We start from the raw sequence: 17,131 nt of genomic DNA, 5'->3' as shown, positions 1-17,131 counted from the left end.
TTTTCCTTCCTCTGTGTAATACTTTAGTTCTAGTGCCAGCCAAAATTCAACCTGAAGTTGGCTATGAGTAGAATTTTGCCAGTTTGTTTTCAATTCAGACTGCCTCCAGCTTCAGAGGCTTCATGACACAGGTGCCATGGCTGGAACTAGAGCTGCCAGTTCAATGGTCTGTGCAGCAGGATTGATCAGTGGGTGCTCAAGTGGCTAGCAGCTCGTCCACAGCTTTTCTCCATTAGAATGTTTTCTGTTGATGTTGTCTTCGGATAATTGTGGCTGAGGCTTGGACGGTTCACAGGATGTGGGACTTTTGTTCATTTACAGTCACACCAAGTTAGAACATGTAACTCTGCAGCATTTGGTGTTTTACAGCTGTTTTATCTGCTTACTTTAATACAACTGACAGAGGCCAGCAGTTGTTATTTACATGTAATGTCTTTCTATTTTTGACTTCTTAAATTGTGTTAAAAACCCTTCATTTTTCTAGGTGGAAAAGCTGGAAATTAAAACATAATTCTCACTTGTTACGTTTTCTTGATTCAGCATGTGTACTTTGGCTGTTGCTTAAGTTTAGAGCTGTTAATACTTAGTGTCCTGAAAGAACTGTATTAGGTTATTCTAGTTATAGGCAGTTGTATGTTGTTACTAAAGGCTTGAAGATTACCAGGCTCCTTGTAGATACTAAAGAGCTTTTGGTTTCTACTAGCCCTGTAGAGGACTGTAATCTCCTTTTTAAGGGTCTTATAGCAAAGAGGAATCAAATTTAGTTATCCGTTGATACTGGTGAGAAAAATGGTAGGAAGATATGTTTTGTGTAGTCTTTTTGTTTGTTTGTGTTTCCCCCAACTTCTTGAGTAAGATACTAAGTACTACCTTGTTATCACCTGGTGCTTCTGGTTTTAGTTTGTCTGATCTTGCACTGATGAGTAAATATTTAGGCTTCCTAAACTTGGAGTTGTATGGGATCCAGAATTTCCTTTTAATGAAAAATCTATTTAACCTAGTTTAAGAATACATTTTTAAAAATATTGCAAATTTATTTTGGGAAGTTTGTATCAAGAAGATATTTTAGTAATGTTTCATTATAGTCTCAATTTATTACATCTTATTATAGCATTGAGTAATGAAACCAAGAATAAGGGATCCAGCTCCAGGAATGGGAACAGTTAGATGTAGTATTTATCTGTGTGAGGGTCATGGATGGCCATTTTGAGGCTATTTTCAAACAAAGTAGATTATAGATATAATAGAGTTTAAAATATTTGGGGTGGAACTTACTTGGAAAAGTTTGCTATTTATTCCTGGTAATCCTTACACATTATAAACACCTCCAAATATCATGAGCTGACAGTTGTGTACTAGGAAACAAGGTCATTTTGTCTTATCAATGCATTTGCATATTTGTTTAATTTATAATATTTATAATATTAAATATAGAAGGATAGTTATACTTACCATTTTGTGATATTTAAACATTATTCCTCTTCCTAGTTCTTTTTCCTGGCAGCTTTATCCTTTTCTGACTGCTTCAGCTATCTGCCCTTCCACAGGTTTTGGTCTGCATTTTTTTTTTAATGGATTTATTTTTTTTCCGTGCTAGCTTTGCCATTTTCTATCCTAAATTGCTTTTTGCAGGAGTGTGGGCTGCTGCAAACTTGGTGCCTGCGTCTTTGGTGTCCATCGCACTGGCTGAAGGGTTGTATAGCGGTGCAGGGACCGCATGGGGGTCTTTCTTCTGTCTGCCCCCACCGCCTCACGAGCTGGCCACTGCTGGAGCTGGTGGTTGCCATCAACTTCTGTTTTCGTATTACAGGCCTTAACCTATACCGATAGCTTTACTTAAAGAGATTTCTAGCTTCATATAATCATTTCAGTTGGAAGAGACCCTCAGGATCATTGAGTCCAACCATAACCTAACCTAACTCTGGCACTAAACCATGTCCCTAAGAACCATGTCTAAATGCCTTTTAAACCCCTCCAGGGATGGTGGCTCCACCACTTCCCTGGGCAGCCTGTTCCAATGCCTGACAACCCTTTCCAGGAAGAATTTTTTTGTAACAATCTAAACCTTCCCTGGTGCAACTTGAGACCATTCCCTCTCATCCTTTCACTTGCTACTTGGGAGAAGAGACCAACACCTTCCATGCTACAACCTCCTTTCAGGTAGTTGTAGACAGTGATAAGGTCTCCCCTCAGCCTCCTTTTCTCCAGGTTGAACAGCCCCAGTTCCCTCAACTGCTCCTCATCAGACTTGTGCTCCAGGCCCCTCATCAGCTTTGTCACCTCCTCTGCACTCTCTCTAGTACCTCAATGGTCTTGTTATGATGAGGGGCCCAAAACTGAACACAGGGTTCAAGGTGCGGCTTCACCAGTGGCACAATCACTTCTCGGGTCTTGCTGGCCGCACCATTCCTGATACAAGCCGCCTGCCTGCTCTCGGTTTCTTAACACCATAGTATAGCTTTCCTATAAGGTGGTTGCATTGTGATCCGGGTGACTCTTGAAGATCAATGATAGTTTATTGCTTAATAGAGGGATAGGTGTGTTTTTCTGGTTCATCGAGGTGCATATGGGTGTATTGCTATCATATAGAAACTTTCTAGACTTCTGCTCAAAATAATCTCTGAAACCTCATGTTAACTTCACACATCTTGTTCAAATGTGTGTGTGCCTGTTTCATCAGACTTCCCTTACCCTCAGTATCACCTGCAAGTGAAAGGTCTCAGTGTCAGAAACAATATGACTGCACAAGTTCATATGATGTTTCAAGTCTGATTGTGGCTCCAGGGTGTCTCCCATAGGACAGATGGGTTTGTTCTTGTTGTGCATAACCGTAAGTACTCAGTATGAAGCTCTTTCCTTAAGGCGTGTAGTCTCTGTACATTTTTCTTGCATCACTTGGAAGTAATGCAAAAGTCCTGTCTCTTCCGAAGCCCTATTTTCATCAGGTCAGTGAGTGCTCAGTCTTGAGCTGGCAGGAGGTGGTTGGAAGGAAGCTTTCTGTTGTCTCTAATTTGTTTGCACCCTGACCTTTTACAGTGAAAAGGGAAATGGGTTGAACCTGCTGAAGTAGGACAGATTGAAAAAAAAAAAACAAAACTGACCATTTTAATTCTAGATCTTCCTTAGTCACAGACTTTACTGCATTGAGTGTATTTCTTCAGTCTCTCTGAAGCTCAGTTCTCCATCTAGAAAACTGGTAAAAAACTAAAAAAAGAGATCCAATTTACTGTGAAGGGATGTGCTGTGGAAATCCAGTGCATTTGTTGGGCTGCCAGTTGTAATGTGATGTGGACAGGTGTTCACTAAGAATAAATTTTAAACTTAAAAATGGGTTTAAAATGGATCATATTGAGCTGTTTGGAATCTGTAAGTCCATTGTCTTTTTTTCTTTCTCTCAAAGGAATGTAATATCTTCTTGCATTATACATCATCTACAGTCCTGGATAGTGAAGATGGAAGAGTTACTTGATGTAAAAAATGACAGGGCATGGAAAGGGAGGACATAAAAGTTATAGGTTCAAAATAATTGTCAGTGTTGATGACATGGTTCTAAGAACTACTTTTAAAATTAGTATTACTTCTAAACTGTGAAAATAAGTGTTGTCATCTCAGACTAATGGATTTTATCTTGCTGTTTTTGTGTTTCTTGAAATGTTACGTTCAGGAGTGAAGAAAAGTAGGTAGCAGACTTGCTGCACTGTCCTACTTCAGCCCAGAGCAGAGGAAGGAAGCAGCTGAACTTAAGAGGCTTTTCTTTGGAGCATTGTGCACACAGTTCAAGCATAATGAGTATTGACACTTCATTAGATTGAAGTGTCACTTTTAATAGGCTTTTCTGTTAGCTATGCTCTCTTTCTTGGGGAAGGAGAGAAGCAAGGGACGGTATTGTCAAATTATCGAAATAGTTTGTTTTTCACATGAAATAGTAGATTGCTACAGTACTACCAAACTAATTTGCTGTGTCCAGGTATATCCTCCAGCTTTTTGTAACAGATTGGCTGCTATCCTGTAACGAGTGACTGAACACTGATTAATTAGTATTTTTATGCTGGAAAGAATTAAATTCTGGGAGTGACAGAGCAAGGTGTTTTGCCTTTAACCTTTTTCTCTGTTAGTAATGTGATTATAATGGTGAAAATCTTGCTTGATATCATGCAGCAGTTGTTAAAAATTGAAAACCCTGTCCACAGAAGCAGATAAAAAGCATTATCCAAGGAGGTCTTAATTTAAAAATAAGTCCTCAAGTAATTGTTAAACTGAGAGTAATTACTAATTTAGGTGTCAGGCCTGTATTGAAATCTCCAGCCAACCCCATGAAATCTTCATGTTTATAAAAGCATATGAATTAACAATCATAGAAACTTACCTGATTAAGTGGATAGAATATTAACTCTCTATTATTGGCTCATAGATAGGGGAAACTGATGGTGGAGGAGAAAGCCTAAATTCAACTTCTTTTCTCTCAGCTGTTGAACTTCAGGCCCAAAGCTTTCAGAAACTGTCAGATGCACTTTAAGAATTAATGCTTCTTGTGTTAGATTTGGCTCTTTATGTGGTTGAGAATCGAGGATGTGAAAAAGGAGGATGTAAGACTAGCTTGTTCATTGAAATGCAGGTGAGATTATGGACATTTTTGGGGGCACATGAATATGTTGCTCTTCATTGCTCTTGAGAGTGAAGTACTTGCAGATAGGAATTTCTTTTGCGGTTCTATACTTCTTGCGTCTGTGAGGGATTTAATCAAGCAGCTCAGAGTGCCCGCAGATAATAGAAGTCTGGAGGGAATGCATAAAAGCAGCTGGAGATTAGATAAGGTTCATGTACCAGTTTTGCATATGAAGTGTGGAGGCTGCTGAAAGACGTGTGGGAACCGAGGGGGGGTGAGCTTGGAGTCCCAGAGCTGCCAGACCTGTGCAGATACCTGGACTAACAGAGCACAGCCTGGTTACTGACCGGTGAAGAGATGGTGCCGAGCCCTTCCAAACTTCCAGTGCCTCTGTGTTCCCTCTGCTCTCTTTTGACAACTCTTTGGGAATGTAGGAGCACTGAAGGAATCATTCTTGGAGTTACATTGTGTGGTCACTATAACTGTCCCAGTTTGTCAACAGGAAAAATGCATTAAAGAGTTTAGTAATTGGCCATATGATAGCCTCACAGTAGTATATGATTTTCCTTAAACAGAATGAATGTGGTTAATTTTTATATTACAGATAATAAATAAAGAGAACACTTTGATGGAGCTCAGAATCAGTAATGATGCTGTTGCTTGGCTAGAAGTCTAGATTGAACCTTTGAACTGGGTGACAACAAAGTGAATCGACCAAAGTTTACACATAAACTTTCAAGAATTATGGATACTTTCCGTTGTTTGGTCAGCAGGAAGAAATGAATGAAGCATGAATTGTTGGAATGAGTTCAGGATTGTAGTGCATGGGTTGATTAATGTAAATGAAAATGCATTTCTACCTTGATTTTTATTTATAAGGAATGTCCTGAAGCTTTGTGCTACATCAGAATTACCGAAAGCTTTCAAAACACATTTTTGAAAGATAAATAATTTGAACTTTTATTTGTTGGACTAATATGTGCGTCCCTAGAAGTAGTGCACAATCAACTAATGTTAAGTATTTTCAAACTGGTTTTGATGAAAATATTTCATATAGTTTAACCAACATGTATTCAGTAAAAGTATATGAAGATGGATTCTAGGTATAACTCAGTGTTTGTTTGAAATGTAGTAGGTTGTATTACTCCTGGTAAACCTCCAGAATTTTCTTTGTACTTTTAATAGTTGTTTATTTTTCCTCCTGATGGGATTGTCTGGATCATTTTAGTAACCATCGGGCCTGCAATCTACTGAATATATTCACACTACACCATGTTATAAGAATGTGGGTTTTCTGTGAGTCTGGCCTGCTTTTGCACTTCTTGTAGCAAATTCATGTGTTATGTAGGACCCAAATCAGCAGGTGGGATACAGTGGAAATACATGCCCTACAGGTTGCTAAAATAACAGCTTCTAAACAAATGGAAACCTGACAATGCATTAGCTTCTTCACTGCTTTAGATTAGGCATGAACAATGAAATTTTTCATGTCCTTTCATGCACATGTGCACACTGTACTGTGCGGTTGTCTTTGTGTACAGTACACTAGCAGACTTGCTTTAAAAGAACTCTTTCCTTCGAGTCAGCAAATCAGTTGCACTCTTAGATAAATTAAATTTCAGTGGATTACCTTCCTAATGAACTGCCTATTTGTTAAGCTGCTTAAAATTGGTTAGTTTATTTTGAGCCCAAGACAATTATGATTTTACTGTATACTTTTACATAAAAGAACAGAGGATGCCGAAAATTCACTTCTGAAGCTTCTGCATGCTCCTTAGTGCCCTAACCAAGCCAGTATCGCAGGAATGTTCTGCCCGTTGATAGGGAACACTCCTTAGAATTGCTTCATAGCTTGAAACCTGAGCTCAGGCAGGAAAAGTACAACTTACTCCCTCCACAGACCTGAGAGGTAAGTGGCGTTTCATTGCACAAGTTCTGTCCTTTTCTAGTTGCTGTAGCAGCACATGCTTTGGACTATTAATTCAAGTGTCTAAATATCACATGCTTAGCAGAAGACACTGAAAAATTATAAGCAGAAACCTTCTTCTTATGCAAATATTACTCCGATTTAAATCCAATTTAAATAATCTTCTTGCATATATAGATTTTTTTTTTTTAGTGCAAGTGGCCATGGTGCTGTCCGTGACATACATATGTACACACAGAAGTAGCTTACTTAAGTTACCTTGCTGTTTAAACCAGTTGTTCTCAAACTTTTTTGGGTTGAATCTCACCTTTTTTCTTTACTCTTATTTATTTTGGATCTACAGATTTTACTTTGGAGCTTGAAGTCAGACTTTCATTTGTTCCATACTAACTTTAACACATTTTTGTTTCAAAAGTTTGCAATAAGTGTAGCTGAATTTTCATAAGTTTTGTCATTTTATATGTCAATATTTGGTGGGAAATAGTTATGATTTATAAGCTCATAAGCGATAGATAGCCACCTCACTGTTTAGCTAGTACGTATTCAAAATGCGTAGTAAGGATGGTAATGCTTGGTCAGGAGAAATAATATCGTCTGTGTTCTCGGTGGATGTATTTCTGGAAGAAAGGAGTAATAATGATGATATGGGTGCAGTTTGGGGCCAATTATATTGTAAAACAAGTGCGTCACAGTAAAACCAGTAGTGGTGGGGTCTGTCTGTGCTTAACAACTGCATCCTTTTTATGTCCGTATGCTGATAGACGTGTAAATATGGGTTGTGTACACGTGACTGGCTACAAAGCAGTTACTGGTAATAGCCCTGGCAGATCTTAGGAGGAAGAGTATTTTTGAGAGAGCGTGTGATGGTGAAGGTGTTTTAACATAATCCCTACATACTTCCCATAGTTTCTTTGTTGACATAAGAGGAAAGAATAACTTTGAATGTGGTTTGCAGAAAATAGTCTGTCTTTTCTCACCTTCCTCTTTATTACTTTCATAGCTGTTATATTTCCATTTGGTAGAAGTATTTCAGGATTTCAGTTATTACGCTTAGTTGTAGAACTGTATTCTGTAGTTGAAAAAGCCTCTTAGTTTCATGGATGAAACTTGTCTAATACAACAAGATGGTCGTTCAGGCTGCTGTGTGTAGTATGTGGGACATGGAATATATTACTTTATTGCCTAACCCGAAAGTTCAAAACATGGTTTCCTGAGCCCATGAAGAAAATATTCATGAATGACAGATGTCTATCATGGTGTCAATATGGGCTGCACACCAGGAAGATGCTGAACCCCAAACTGTGGAACAGCATGTGAGAAATATCTTTGTGTGTCTCCTATTAATTTTCTCATTCCTTAAACAGAGCAAGAAGGCATTGCCCTTCAGGTTTGCGAGCTGGGTGAACTGTTGGTCTCACCTGTCCCGTTTTCTTAGTGAACCCAAAATACAGTGCCTTCTTTCTTGAATTCAACCATTTCATTTATGTACAATGAGAAAGGCCTGAATCACTGTCTGTGACTATTCAATGTTTTTGGTTGGAGTGAAGATCATCTGTGTTACAGCAAGAACCTTGCTGGCTCTGTCCAGGGGCATGGTGAATGGTCGCTTGGTATGAAAAGATTTTGAGGATGACTGAAATTTTGTCCTTGCTCATTCTTATGAATTTGTTACTCTGTTTAAAACCCAGAAGCTTTCTGTCTAGTTCAAGGCAGTGATGAGAAAGGAAGAAATATGGTTGGTCTTGATCAGCAAATAAGAAAATAGGGGAGAGAACAGGAGGCAAAAGTGGGATTTGCTTTTTGTTCTATCAAAGCATGATGGTTTTTGGCCTTTAACAGGGTTTTTTTTTTTTTGGCAGGTTGTTGAGTTAAGACCCTCCTAGCTCACTACCACATGGTTTTGTGCAGACTGCAATACTTATTGGGAAGCTAAACTGTCCTGCTTTGTGCATTAGTGTTTGTATCCTTGGGAAGAGACTCTGAGATAACCCTCACTGTGTCACGGCTGATTTGTCACTTGTGCAGATCCCTGTAAAACATGCCCGTTAAAGGGTTGTTTCTGTGCTATGGATAAACTGTTTTTAATCAAATTACATGCTTTTTTGAAACCGTATTTGATTCAGCTCACAAAGACTTGACCGTAGTTAGTGGTTATGGAGCTACACTGATAAAGATGCTGATCTTTATGCCATTATGGCTAGTAAGGTGATTAACTTTTAGATTGTGTCTACATTACATGAAATATTGTTCGTGAAATGTTATGTTGGTGCAGATCACTGGTGTGGAGGGTTCAGTTACCTGTTCTTCTGTGTTAAAGGTTTTCTTCTGTTTGTTATTTTTGAGACTTGTAGAAGACGTAGCAGAAGCAACTTCTTCATGAGGAGTTGTCAGAGATGTAGTTTCTTGTTAGGCTTTACTTTGGAGTTTCAATGTTTGTGACTCAATTTTTCATTATTTTATCATTAAGAGAACATAGTGAGTTTAGCTTACAGCTCGTGGATTTATCTGGGATCTTTATCCTTTCCCAGTTTGTCATGTCGGTTTAGCAAAATAAAAATAAACTTGCTGTAATTCTTCATGAATACAGCATTGCAGTTCTGAAACCAGAGTGTCTGAATAGCCAAAAAAACCTGCCTTGTAAGGAAACAAATACTTTTTAATCTGAAAATGCTAGTTGAGTCAAAAGTGTAACATTTTGCAATGATGGATTATCATAAAAGATATTGTTTTATGTCTGAGATGTGTGGTCATGCTGAAAGAGCTGAAGATAGGCTCCAGAAAAGCAAAACACCTCAGGAATTTGTAGGGCAGTGGCTCGGGAGGTTGGCTGCAGGCGGTGGGAAGAAAGTTAAACTGCAAAGTCCTGGCCCGTCCTGGTATGGGCGGCTCGAATTTTGGTCTCCAGCTTTCCCAGGAGGGCCTCGGTATCTAAGCTGTCAGCTGTTTAGGAGGGGATTGATCTGCTTGTTACCCCTATTTCATTTGTATGTATTGGAGCACAGGTATCTGTTATGACCCAGGCAAGTTCTGTAGCTACTGCTGGGATGTTTGCTGTTCTCTGCTAAACTAGCCTTTTTTCTTTTTTTAATCACTATACACACCTACCCCCAAATAGGAAGCAAGTGTGTAAATGTTTTTGAAGTCTTCGTAATTTTTCACAGAACAAGGAACATCAATCATTATCTATTCAGTTTTGAGAATACCTGTTTTCTTTAACTACTTTGTAAAGTATTTTAATTTTCTATCCCAGTTTATTCTGTACTTAAGTTATGAAACTTTGTTTGCTTACGCCCTTGTCAAAGGATGTAGAAATAGCTTGCTGAGCATGTAATTAAGTGAATCACAGGCCTTGATCCTGTGAAGTACTTAAGAAAGTAGCTGGTGTCGCTGAATAGGGCTAATAACATGTGTGCACAGAAGTACTTTGCTGGACTGAGGTTGCATGATAATCATTAGAATCTTAGTTTCGAATAGTGAAAGTTGCTTTTCAATAGCGTTTTATTTATGAGCACTTAGCACAGGGTTTATACTTGTTTTGACCACTCTTCCATATTTGAAGAATAGGATTTGCTTGTGCTTCAAAACTAAATACATAAATCCAATCAAATTTACCTAGACAGAAGATTGAGTAGTTTGACAAACCTTTATCTGTCCATGTTCTAATTAAAAAAAAAACCAACACAATGCTTGTTGTTGTTATCACTGTGTATTCTCACATCTAATGATTATACAGTGAAAGCACAGGCTTTGCAGAATAATGCGTCAAAATATTTGTGTGCTTGCTGTTTTCTCTATGCTTTTTCTCTAGAAAGCTTTTTGGAGTAAGCATTTTTTTTTTCTTGTTTTGCTCTGAAATGAATTACTTAATTGCCTCTAATATTGGGAGTGTAGTAGCCAGGATGCCCAGCAATTACAGTGCTTTTTGAAGTGAAGATGCAGTTCTCAATCTTCTTAAAAAGAAAAAAAAAAAAAGAAGAAAAGAAAGAAAAATAGGGAAGGCGTGGACCATGTGCAGAAAGTGAAGGACTGCCTGTTTTGCAATGAGGTTGTGTTAATTTTTAAGGCATAGCTTTGTTGTTGGATACCATGAATTTAGTACTCATTTTTCTTTTGTCTGTAATGGAGTTTTTTAGCAATGGATTTGCTGTGTGTTGACCTGTCTTTGAAGTATGACATTCTGACATGTGCATTTTTAAATATTTTTAAATTTAAGTTTTTGTTTTTGCTTGCAGACCCTGTGTGGACAGTAATGACCGCACGTTTCCGATTGCCTGCTGGCAGAACCTACAATGTACGAGCATCTGAGCTGGCACGAGACAGGCAGCATACGGAGGTGGTCTGCAACGTTCTTCTCCTGGATAACACTGTACAAGCTTTCAGAGTTAATGTAAGTAATTTACTTATTGCAAATCAATTATCACCGCGCTTGTTTTCCTTTGCTGGACTTGGACGGCTGGAGTTTGACTTTCAATGTAGTGTTAAGTACAGAATAGAAGGGGAAGTTATGTTCAGGCAGGCATGTCTGTGCATGTACAGAATAAGTCACTGTGAACTTAGTCATTCTGGCATCCTCTATAGTACTAACACATCTTCATTTCAAAATTGAATACACAAAGCGTAGTTTATTTCCAGTAATTCTCTTCATGGACGAAACTTGTATTGTGGAAATGGAGCGCAGTTTTGCCACTAAGTTGAAAGCGAAGCAAGCTTTTGTTTTTACTCTGTTCTGATTTTTGCATTTTAAGCATGAGTAAGGTGTAATGGTAACTCTTCTCGTGACTGTGCAGCTATGTTCAGCCATATATATGGTTATATTTGGTTACAGCTATCATCTTGAAGTATTTTTTTTTCTTTTCTCAGATTATAATCTTGTTCCATGGTTTCTCTTGGTTAAATTTAGCACCTTCTAATACACTAATGAGGATGGTATGAAAGAAAATAGGAAGCTGTTTGCTGAATGCTAAGGATTGTTACTGGAAAAAGTGAATAACTTACCTATAAACCTGGAATTTAAAATTGGTTATTCATCAGATTTTCTAACTTGATAAGGACTTAAAATGAAAATGTTCATGGTTTTGTGCATGTGTTTACACAAATGCAACCATTTCTTTCTACTTATTGGGGGGAAAAAACCCACAAACAATGGTTAAGGACCTCACAAGAAAACATTAGAGCATTTAAAGAAGTCTTGGAGTGAGAAGAACCAGAACTCGACAGGAAAGAAGTTTTGGGGTATTGTGGGACGGAACTCAGCTTTTACTTTATAAGCTATAGATTGGATAACTTAGATGGAGAAAGGTTGAACAATGCGATGGTGAAAGTTACAGGTGGTATCATGATTAGAGTTTTTAAAGAGAAAACAAAACTTCAGCAAATGGAGTGAAGGAGCAGCTCAGGATCGAATGAAAAGGCTGTGGGACTTCAGCTGGGAAGTAAGAGAGAAACTGAAGCATTTATCAAATCTGTGCACAAGTTTAATTTGGACTATTTGACAAAGTTTTAATGCTCAGTAATTATATGGAATTCTGATATCCAGTGTTTAGTGACATTGATACATTCAGAGGTTTTAGGGAAGATACATGAGAATGAGTGCTTTTCTCTGTACTGTAATCAGGTGCTTAGAGCCCATGCAGCCTGCAGCAACCTGTCAGAGCAGTGAAACCTGTTATCTAGCAAAAACTTCCAAGGATCCAGTGTTGAGTGGTTTAAGATTTAGAGGTAAACTTGGTGGTTATTTGTTTTAGATTTTTCAATCAAGATAGAAGGCTTTAGGATGTTCCCTTAAGGCATTTTTGTAGTTCATTCAGGAGCTATTTAACTTTTTGGGATTTCTGAGTGTTTAAGGGTGAGTATTTTGGATGAAGGAGCTGGGGGAGGGATGACTAAAGACATCAAACCTTTTCTCCTTTCTGGGATAACTTTTCCTATATCCCTTTCCCCTTTTTCTCTACAATATTCCACTGTTCTTCTGTATCTCTTCTAATCCTTGCTAACAGTTTCCCATCTATACTGCATGCCAAAAAGTATGTGCAAAATGTCGTTGGAGACATAACATTAAAAGTACCAAGAAATTGTAAATATTGTGTTCTTTGCTTCCAAATGCATGAATTTTCCATTAAAATACCTGTTTTACAGTTTTCTGTTTATTTTAGCCAAATCTTATAAAAAATACTGAGTAATTGTTGTACAGTAGGTATGGGGGATTATACGTATTTTTGACGTAGGTGTTCAAGAGATGTATGTTGTTAGAGAATCTTAGTGCTTGTCTAGAGTAGAATCACTAGTTATAAATCCTCTAATGTTTACTCTGTCTCTCTCAAGAAAAAATTATGTAATATGTTCTCCCTGCCTCCCTAGTGTACTAAATATTTTAGTTGCATGGATCACACTTTAATGCTTACATAGATCAGCCTGCAATTTTTCTCTGTTAAAAATGAGTTTCGGGAATAAAAAGTTCTTTGGTGCTGAACACGTTGATCTCGGGTCTCAGCCTCAATCTGTTTTTTTAAAAATAGCGCACAATAAGGTATTCAATCATAGCAAATGTACGCTAACCTACATAGCATACAGATTTTCAGGGTTTATAGCTGTGTTTTACTTCATGGTGGTTGACACAACACTTAGCAATAAATATTTATAAAAGAGTTTACAAAATAGAAAGAACAAAGATAATGTTAAAAACCCAAAAATTATAGCAAGGCTTTTGCCTCCTGGTGATTGCTATAGGTATTCTGTATGCTAATGACTGTAAAGCTTAATCATCTGGAGTATGCAGTGCTGCATTAATAAAAATGTGCTCAAATGCTGTTTCTTCTCCAACAGCAAAATACTGATCACAGACAATGTCTCTTGGTAATTTATGTGACATGTTCTAAGTTCACATTTCAACCAGTCTTTTCCACTGATCTGCAAAATAGTCATTCTTTGTGCTGAACCTTACCTTGTATAGAGTGTAACAAATCAAATCAAATAATCCCTGTGGATTGTAGCCAGACAAAGGTTATTTTTGTTGCAGGCAGAAGAATCAGTTGGAAGTAACCTATGTGTATGTTTGAAGAGTAGAAGTCCTTTTTTATAGAACATTCTGCTTACCAGATGAAGAATTTCTACTTAGACTCTGAAAAGCAGCCTCCACAGGAAGTGTAGCTGGAAGAACTGAGGCGGACTTGAGATAACAACATGATCAGGATGATTTGTGTTACTGTAAACTTGCTTCTTCAAGATCAAATTGATTTAGTTGCCTTTAATTAACTGTCTGAATACCTCAAATTGTGTTTTTTCTGTGCAGGCTGACTTAATTGTGTTCCCTGAAAGCCAGTACATAGATATCGAAGTGACACTAAACTTAGGAAACACTAAGTCAAGGTAGATGTTCTCTGAGCAAGGCTGGTGGGCCAGCAGTCATGGACAACTGTTTCAGTTTGGAACCTTTATTATCTCAGAATTATCCTCCGCCTTAATGAATTTACATTCTAATGAAAGTAAAATAAAGAATATAAAAAATAATCCCCCCCAAACCCAAAAAACCCCACACCACCCCTTCTGTAATTTTAGAAGCAAAAATTTTCAATAATTCAATCTTCAGCATTACTTAGTTGCTTCCCTTTTTTCTTTGACCAAAAAAATAATAGCCTTCTTGGAAAGCTTTTTTAAAAACAAGATAACTCTTGCAAAATTGCCATAAGCTGTAGAATGAGAGGAGGCAGTCGTGCACACTGGCTGTTTGGGGATGCACTTGCTGGAGTTCCCACCCATGTACTGCGATGAGCTGCAGCGGGGCTTCCAGTGTTGCTGCGAGCAGAGGAGCGGCACGGCCTCCACACACCTGTGGGCAGCAGAGCTGCCCGACCCTGCAGGAAGCCCCTGGGCTTGTCATCCCATCCCTCCCTCATCAGAAATCCAGACCGGTTTGGCGTGGCACAGCAGCACAGTATCTACCGGTGTTTGCTGTACCTCTGGCCGATTCTGTAGGCCAGCAACAAAACCAGAATGTCAGTGATAGAAATTGGGAAGACTGTAGTGGTAAGCAGGCGTTAAACCTATGGAAGTGCAGATCTTTTCCTAAATTTTCAAACATGGGTGTCTGTAAACAGCTAACAATCATTTTGCGATTAGAAATTAATTTGTATCTATCTAGGGGTACTGGATGCCAGCCACTAGATGATAGATATTTCATCAAGTGCAGTTAATATATTGATGTCCAGTGCTGATGCCAAGTTTGTGCTGAAAGGCCAAAATTTGTTAAACATTTTGCCTCAGGCAATGACTGTAAGAAGTACCCATAATATTCTAATATTCCAATTCAGAAAAAAATTTGATATGTTTTGTACCTACCTACTGCAGTTTTATGTTAGATAGTTCCCATTTTTCATATATTTTTACATTATTCCCTGTTTTAAGAGGAAATATTGATGTTTAACTTTGTCTGTAGGAATAAAGCAAGTTTCTTTTTAAGCTAATCCGTATTTGTTGGTTTTGCTTTTTTATTTAAAAAAAAAAGGGCAAAAGTAGGAACTTGTTATACTTTTTACAGTTTAGAGTAGCTATGCAATGGTTGTGGTAGTATTATAAATATTTTGGAGCAGGATTGTGACCTTCACCTGCTCTGGCAAGCTGCAACATCATTATATAAATATCAGAGCTGGGTTAACTGGAGGTCTGGTTTTACTAGATGCTTATCTTTATTTTGGATTGAGAGTAAAACACTGTGATCAAAACAAATGCTTCATGTTGAAACTAGTCTTCTCTTACCACATTTGCTGCTCTCTTGCAGGAGAAATAACTTCCCTGTGATCATGGAATGACATTCTGGATCACTAAATTCAAACAGATCAGCAAATTCTAAGCTTTTTCGTTATGGGGGTGTCTGTTCATATATTTAAGAAATAGTATAAATTCTCAGGTTTAAACTGGAAAAAAGCTATAGAATTGATACCTGAGTGTTATTCAAAGAAGTAACGTGTCAGCTATGGTAAATGTAAGCCTCAGCCTGGCTTCCAAAGGTCTCCAATTTTCTGATAGTTACAAAGCAATCAGTCTTGCTATGTAATTTTAAAATTAGTTTTGTTTGCTGAAAAAATTGTATCGATTACTGCTTTATTTCAAAACGTATCAGAAACTCCTGATTAAAAATGAAAGTGACTATTTTTGGACTGTACATAAAAATTGCCTTATACATTTATACTGTAGTGTATTTCTTATGCTAACACCTGTTGTTTTTTTCTTTGCGTTTTTTCTAGCTATTGAAAAGTAAATTTTTCAGTAGTGAACTTCTTAACTGGTGCTTCTACTGCCTGTTCACGAAACAGCAGGAAATTTTCTATTTGTTGTTTTTTAATAGTCTTTCAAAGTAAATATAGCAATTCTTAGATCACTTCAACTTAGCCAAATTTATATGGGATCTGAAATATATGCCTTATGTAATTTCAACTTAAATATGCAGAGCTATGGTTATGATAGCCCTGCTGGGATCACTTGAAACGTGATTTGTTGATAACTATTTTCTGGGGTATTTTTATTATGAAATAAATGTTCAAGCTTCTTGGGGTTTTTAGCTCCCAATAAATGTTTTTGACAGTTTACTTAAATTAAATGTAATTTCAGCTTAATAAAAAAGAGAGTTTTGATGGGATACTCTTAGATGCCAAGAAATGTCTGAATGTGATTTGTAGATTAGTCTTGTACGTGGAAATTAATGAAATTGCTGAAACCTCCTTTTGGCCTTTTAGTTACGTACTTCTGTCTTAACAGCTGAGAAAGTAAACTGTTGTATAATCTCTGAGAAGTGAAGCCCTTTGGGAGCAGAACAGCAGTTTTTTGTTTTCAAGCTTCAAAAATATCTTACTGCCTATACTAAACAAGGTGAGATGTATCAAATCCACTGTAGCATCAATAATACTTGGTACCTTTTTTTTAAAATTTTTGGTCGACAGTTGTTCTTGCAGAATTTTTCCTCATCTTTCTACTTCAAGAAGCTCAGACACTTCTTTGGGAAACTCCCTTCAGATTTCACCAAAGGTCTAATAAGTCCTGTCATAATGGTACACTCAGCGTTTCAGTTGCTGTGTTGGCACTATTTTCAGGTTAGGCAAAAAATTACTAGGTACCAACAACTACAGTTTACTTTTATAGCATTTTCTGTGTGGGATATGTCCCTGTAGTAGAAATCAAGTTTGTTCACTTGTCTCTGAAAACCAATATTACTGTTATTCTATTCATTTGAATTAGTTCATTTGGAGTGAAGTATCTTTGAGAGAAGACATTTAAATAGCACTTCCCAGATATTTGGCTACTTCAGCTATCTATGTTATTTAACTTAGGAAATATTTTCAATATACTGGTTCATTTAGATTCTCGAATAGATTTTCAGATAAAATAAGTTAGAATAACTTGTACAGACCTGGGGTTTTTTTTGTCAGTGACCCAAACAAGGCTACAAATTTCCTTGTCACATCCTAGCCTTTTTTTTTTTTTTAGTACTTCTTTTAAATATCAAATTTGGCTAGTGAATGGCTTTCAGGTATAATCCTGTAGCTAACTGACAAGTGAGAAATTCTTACTCTTGGAAAATGGCAGGGAGGAAAAATAATAATTTCTTA

The 17,131-nt window shown here is 37.4% G+C and overlaps 1 protein-coding gene across 4 annotated transcripts in view; it reads left to right on the top strand.

Annotated features, from left to right (window-relative positions):
• Positions 1 to 17,131, top strand: part of PTPN4 (protein tyrosine phosphatase non-receptor type 4) — a 112,289-nt gene that overhangs the window by 31,199 nt on the left and 63,959 nt on the right. For all 4 annotated transcript variants that reach the window (XM_065840809.2, XM_071810871.1, XM_071810872.1 and 1 more), the window contains exon 2: positions 10,766 to 10,920. In XM_065840809.2, the coding sequence (XP_065696881.1) occupies positions 10,783 to 10,920 (138 nt within the window). In that variant the 5' untranslated portion in view covers positions 10,766 to 10,782. The remainder of the gene's footprint in view (positions 1 to 10,765; positions 10,921 to 17,131) is intronic.

Source organism: Patagioenas fasciata, chromosome 7 (assembly GCF_037038585.1).
Source record: "Patagioenas fasciata isolate bPatFas1 chromosome 7, bPatFas1.hap1, whole genome shotgun sequence".
Taxonomy (NCBI): domain Eukaryota; kingdom Metazoa; phylum Chordata; class Aves; order Columbiformes; family Columbidae; genus Patagioenas; species Patagioenas fasciata.
The sequence above is the reverse complement of the archived record's forward strand: the minus strand, read 5'-3'. Positions and strand labels throughout refer to the sequence as shown.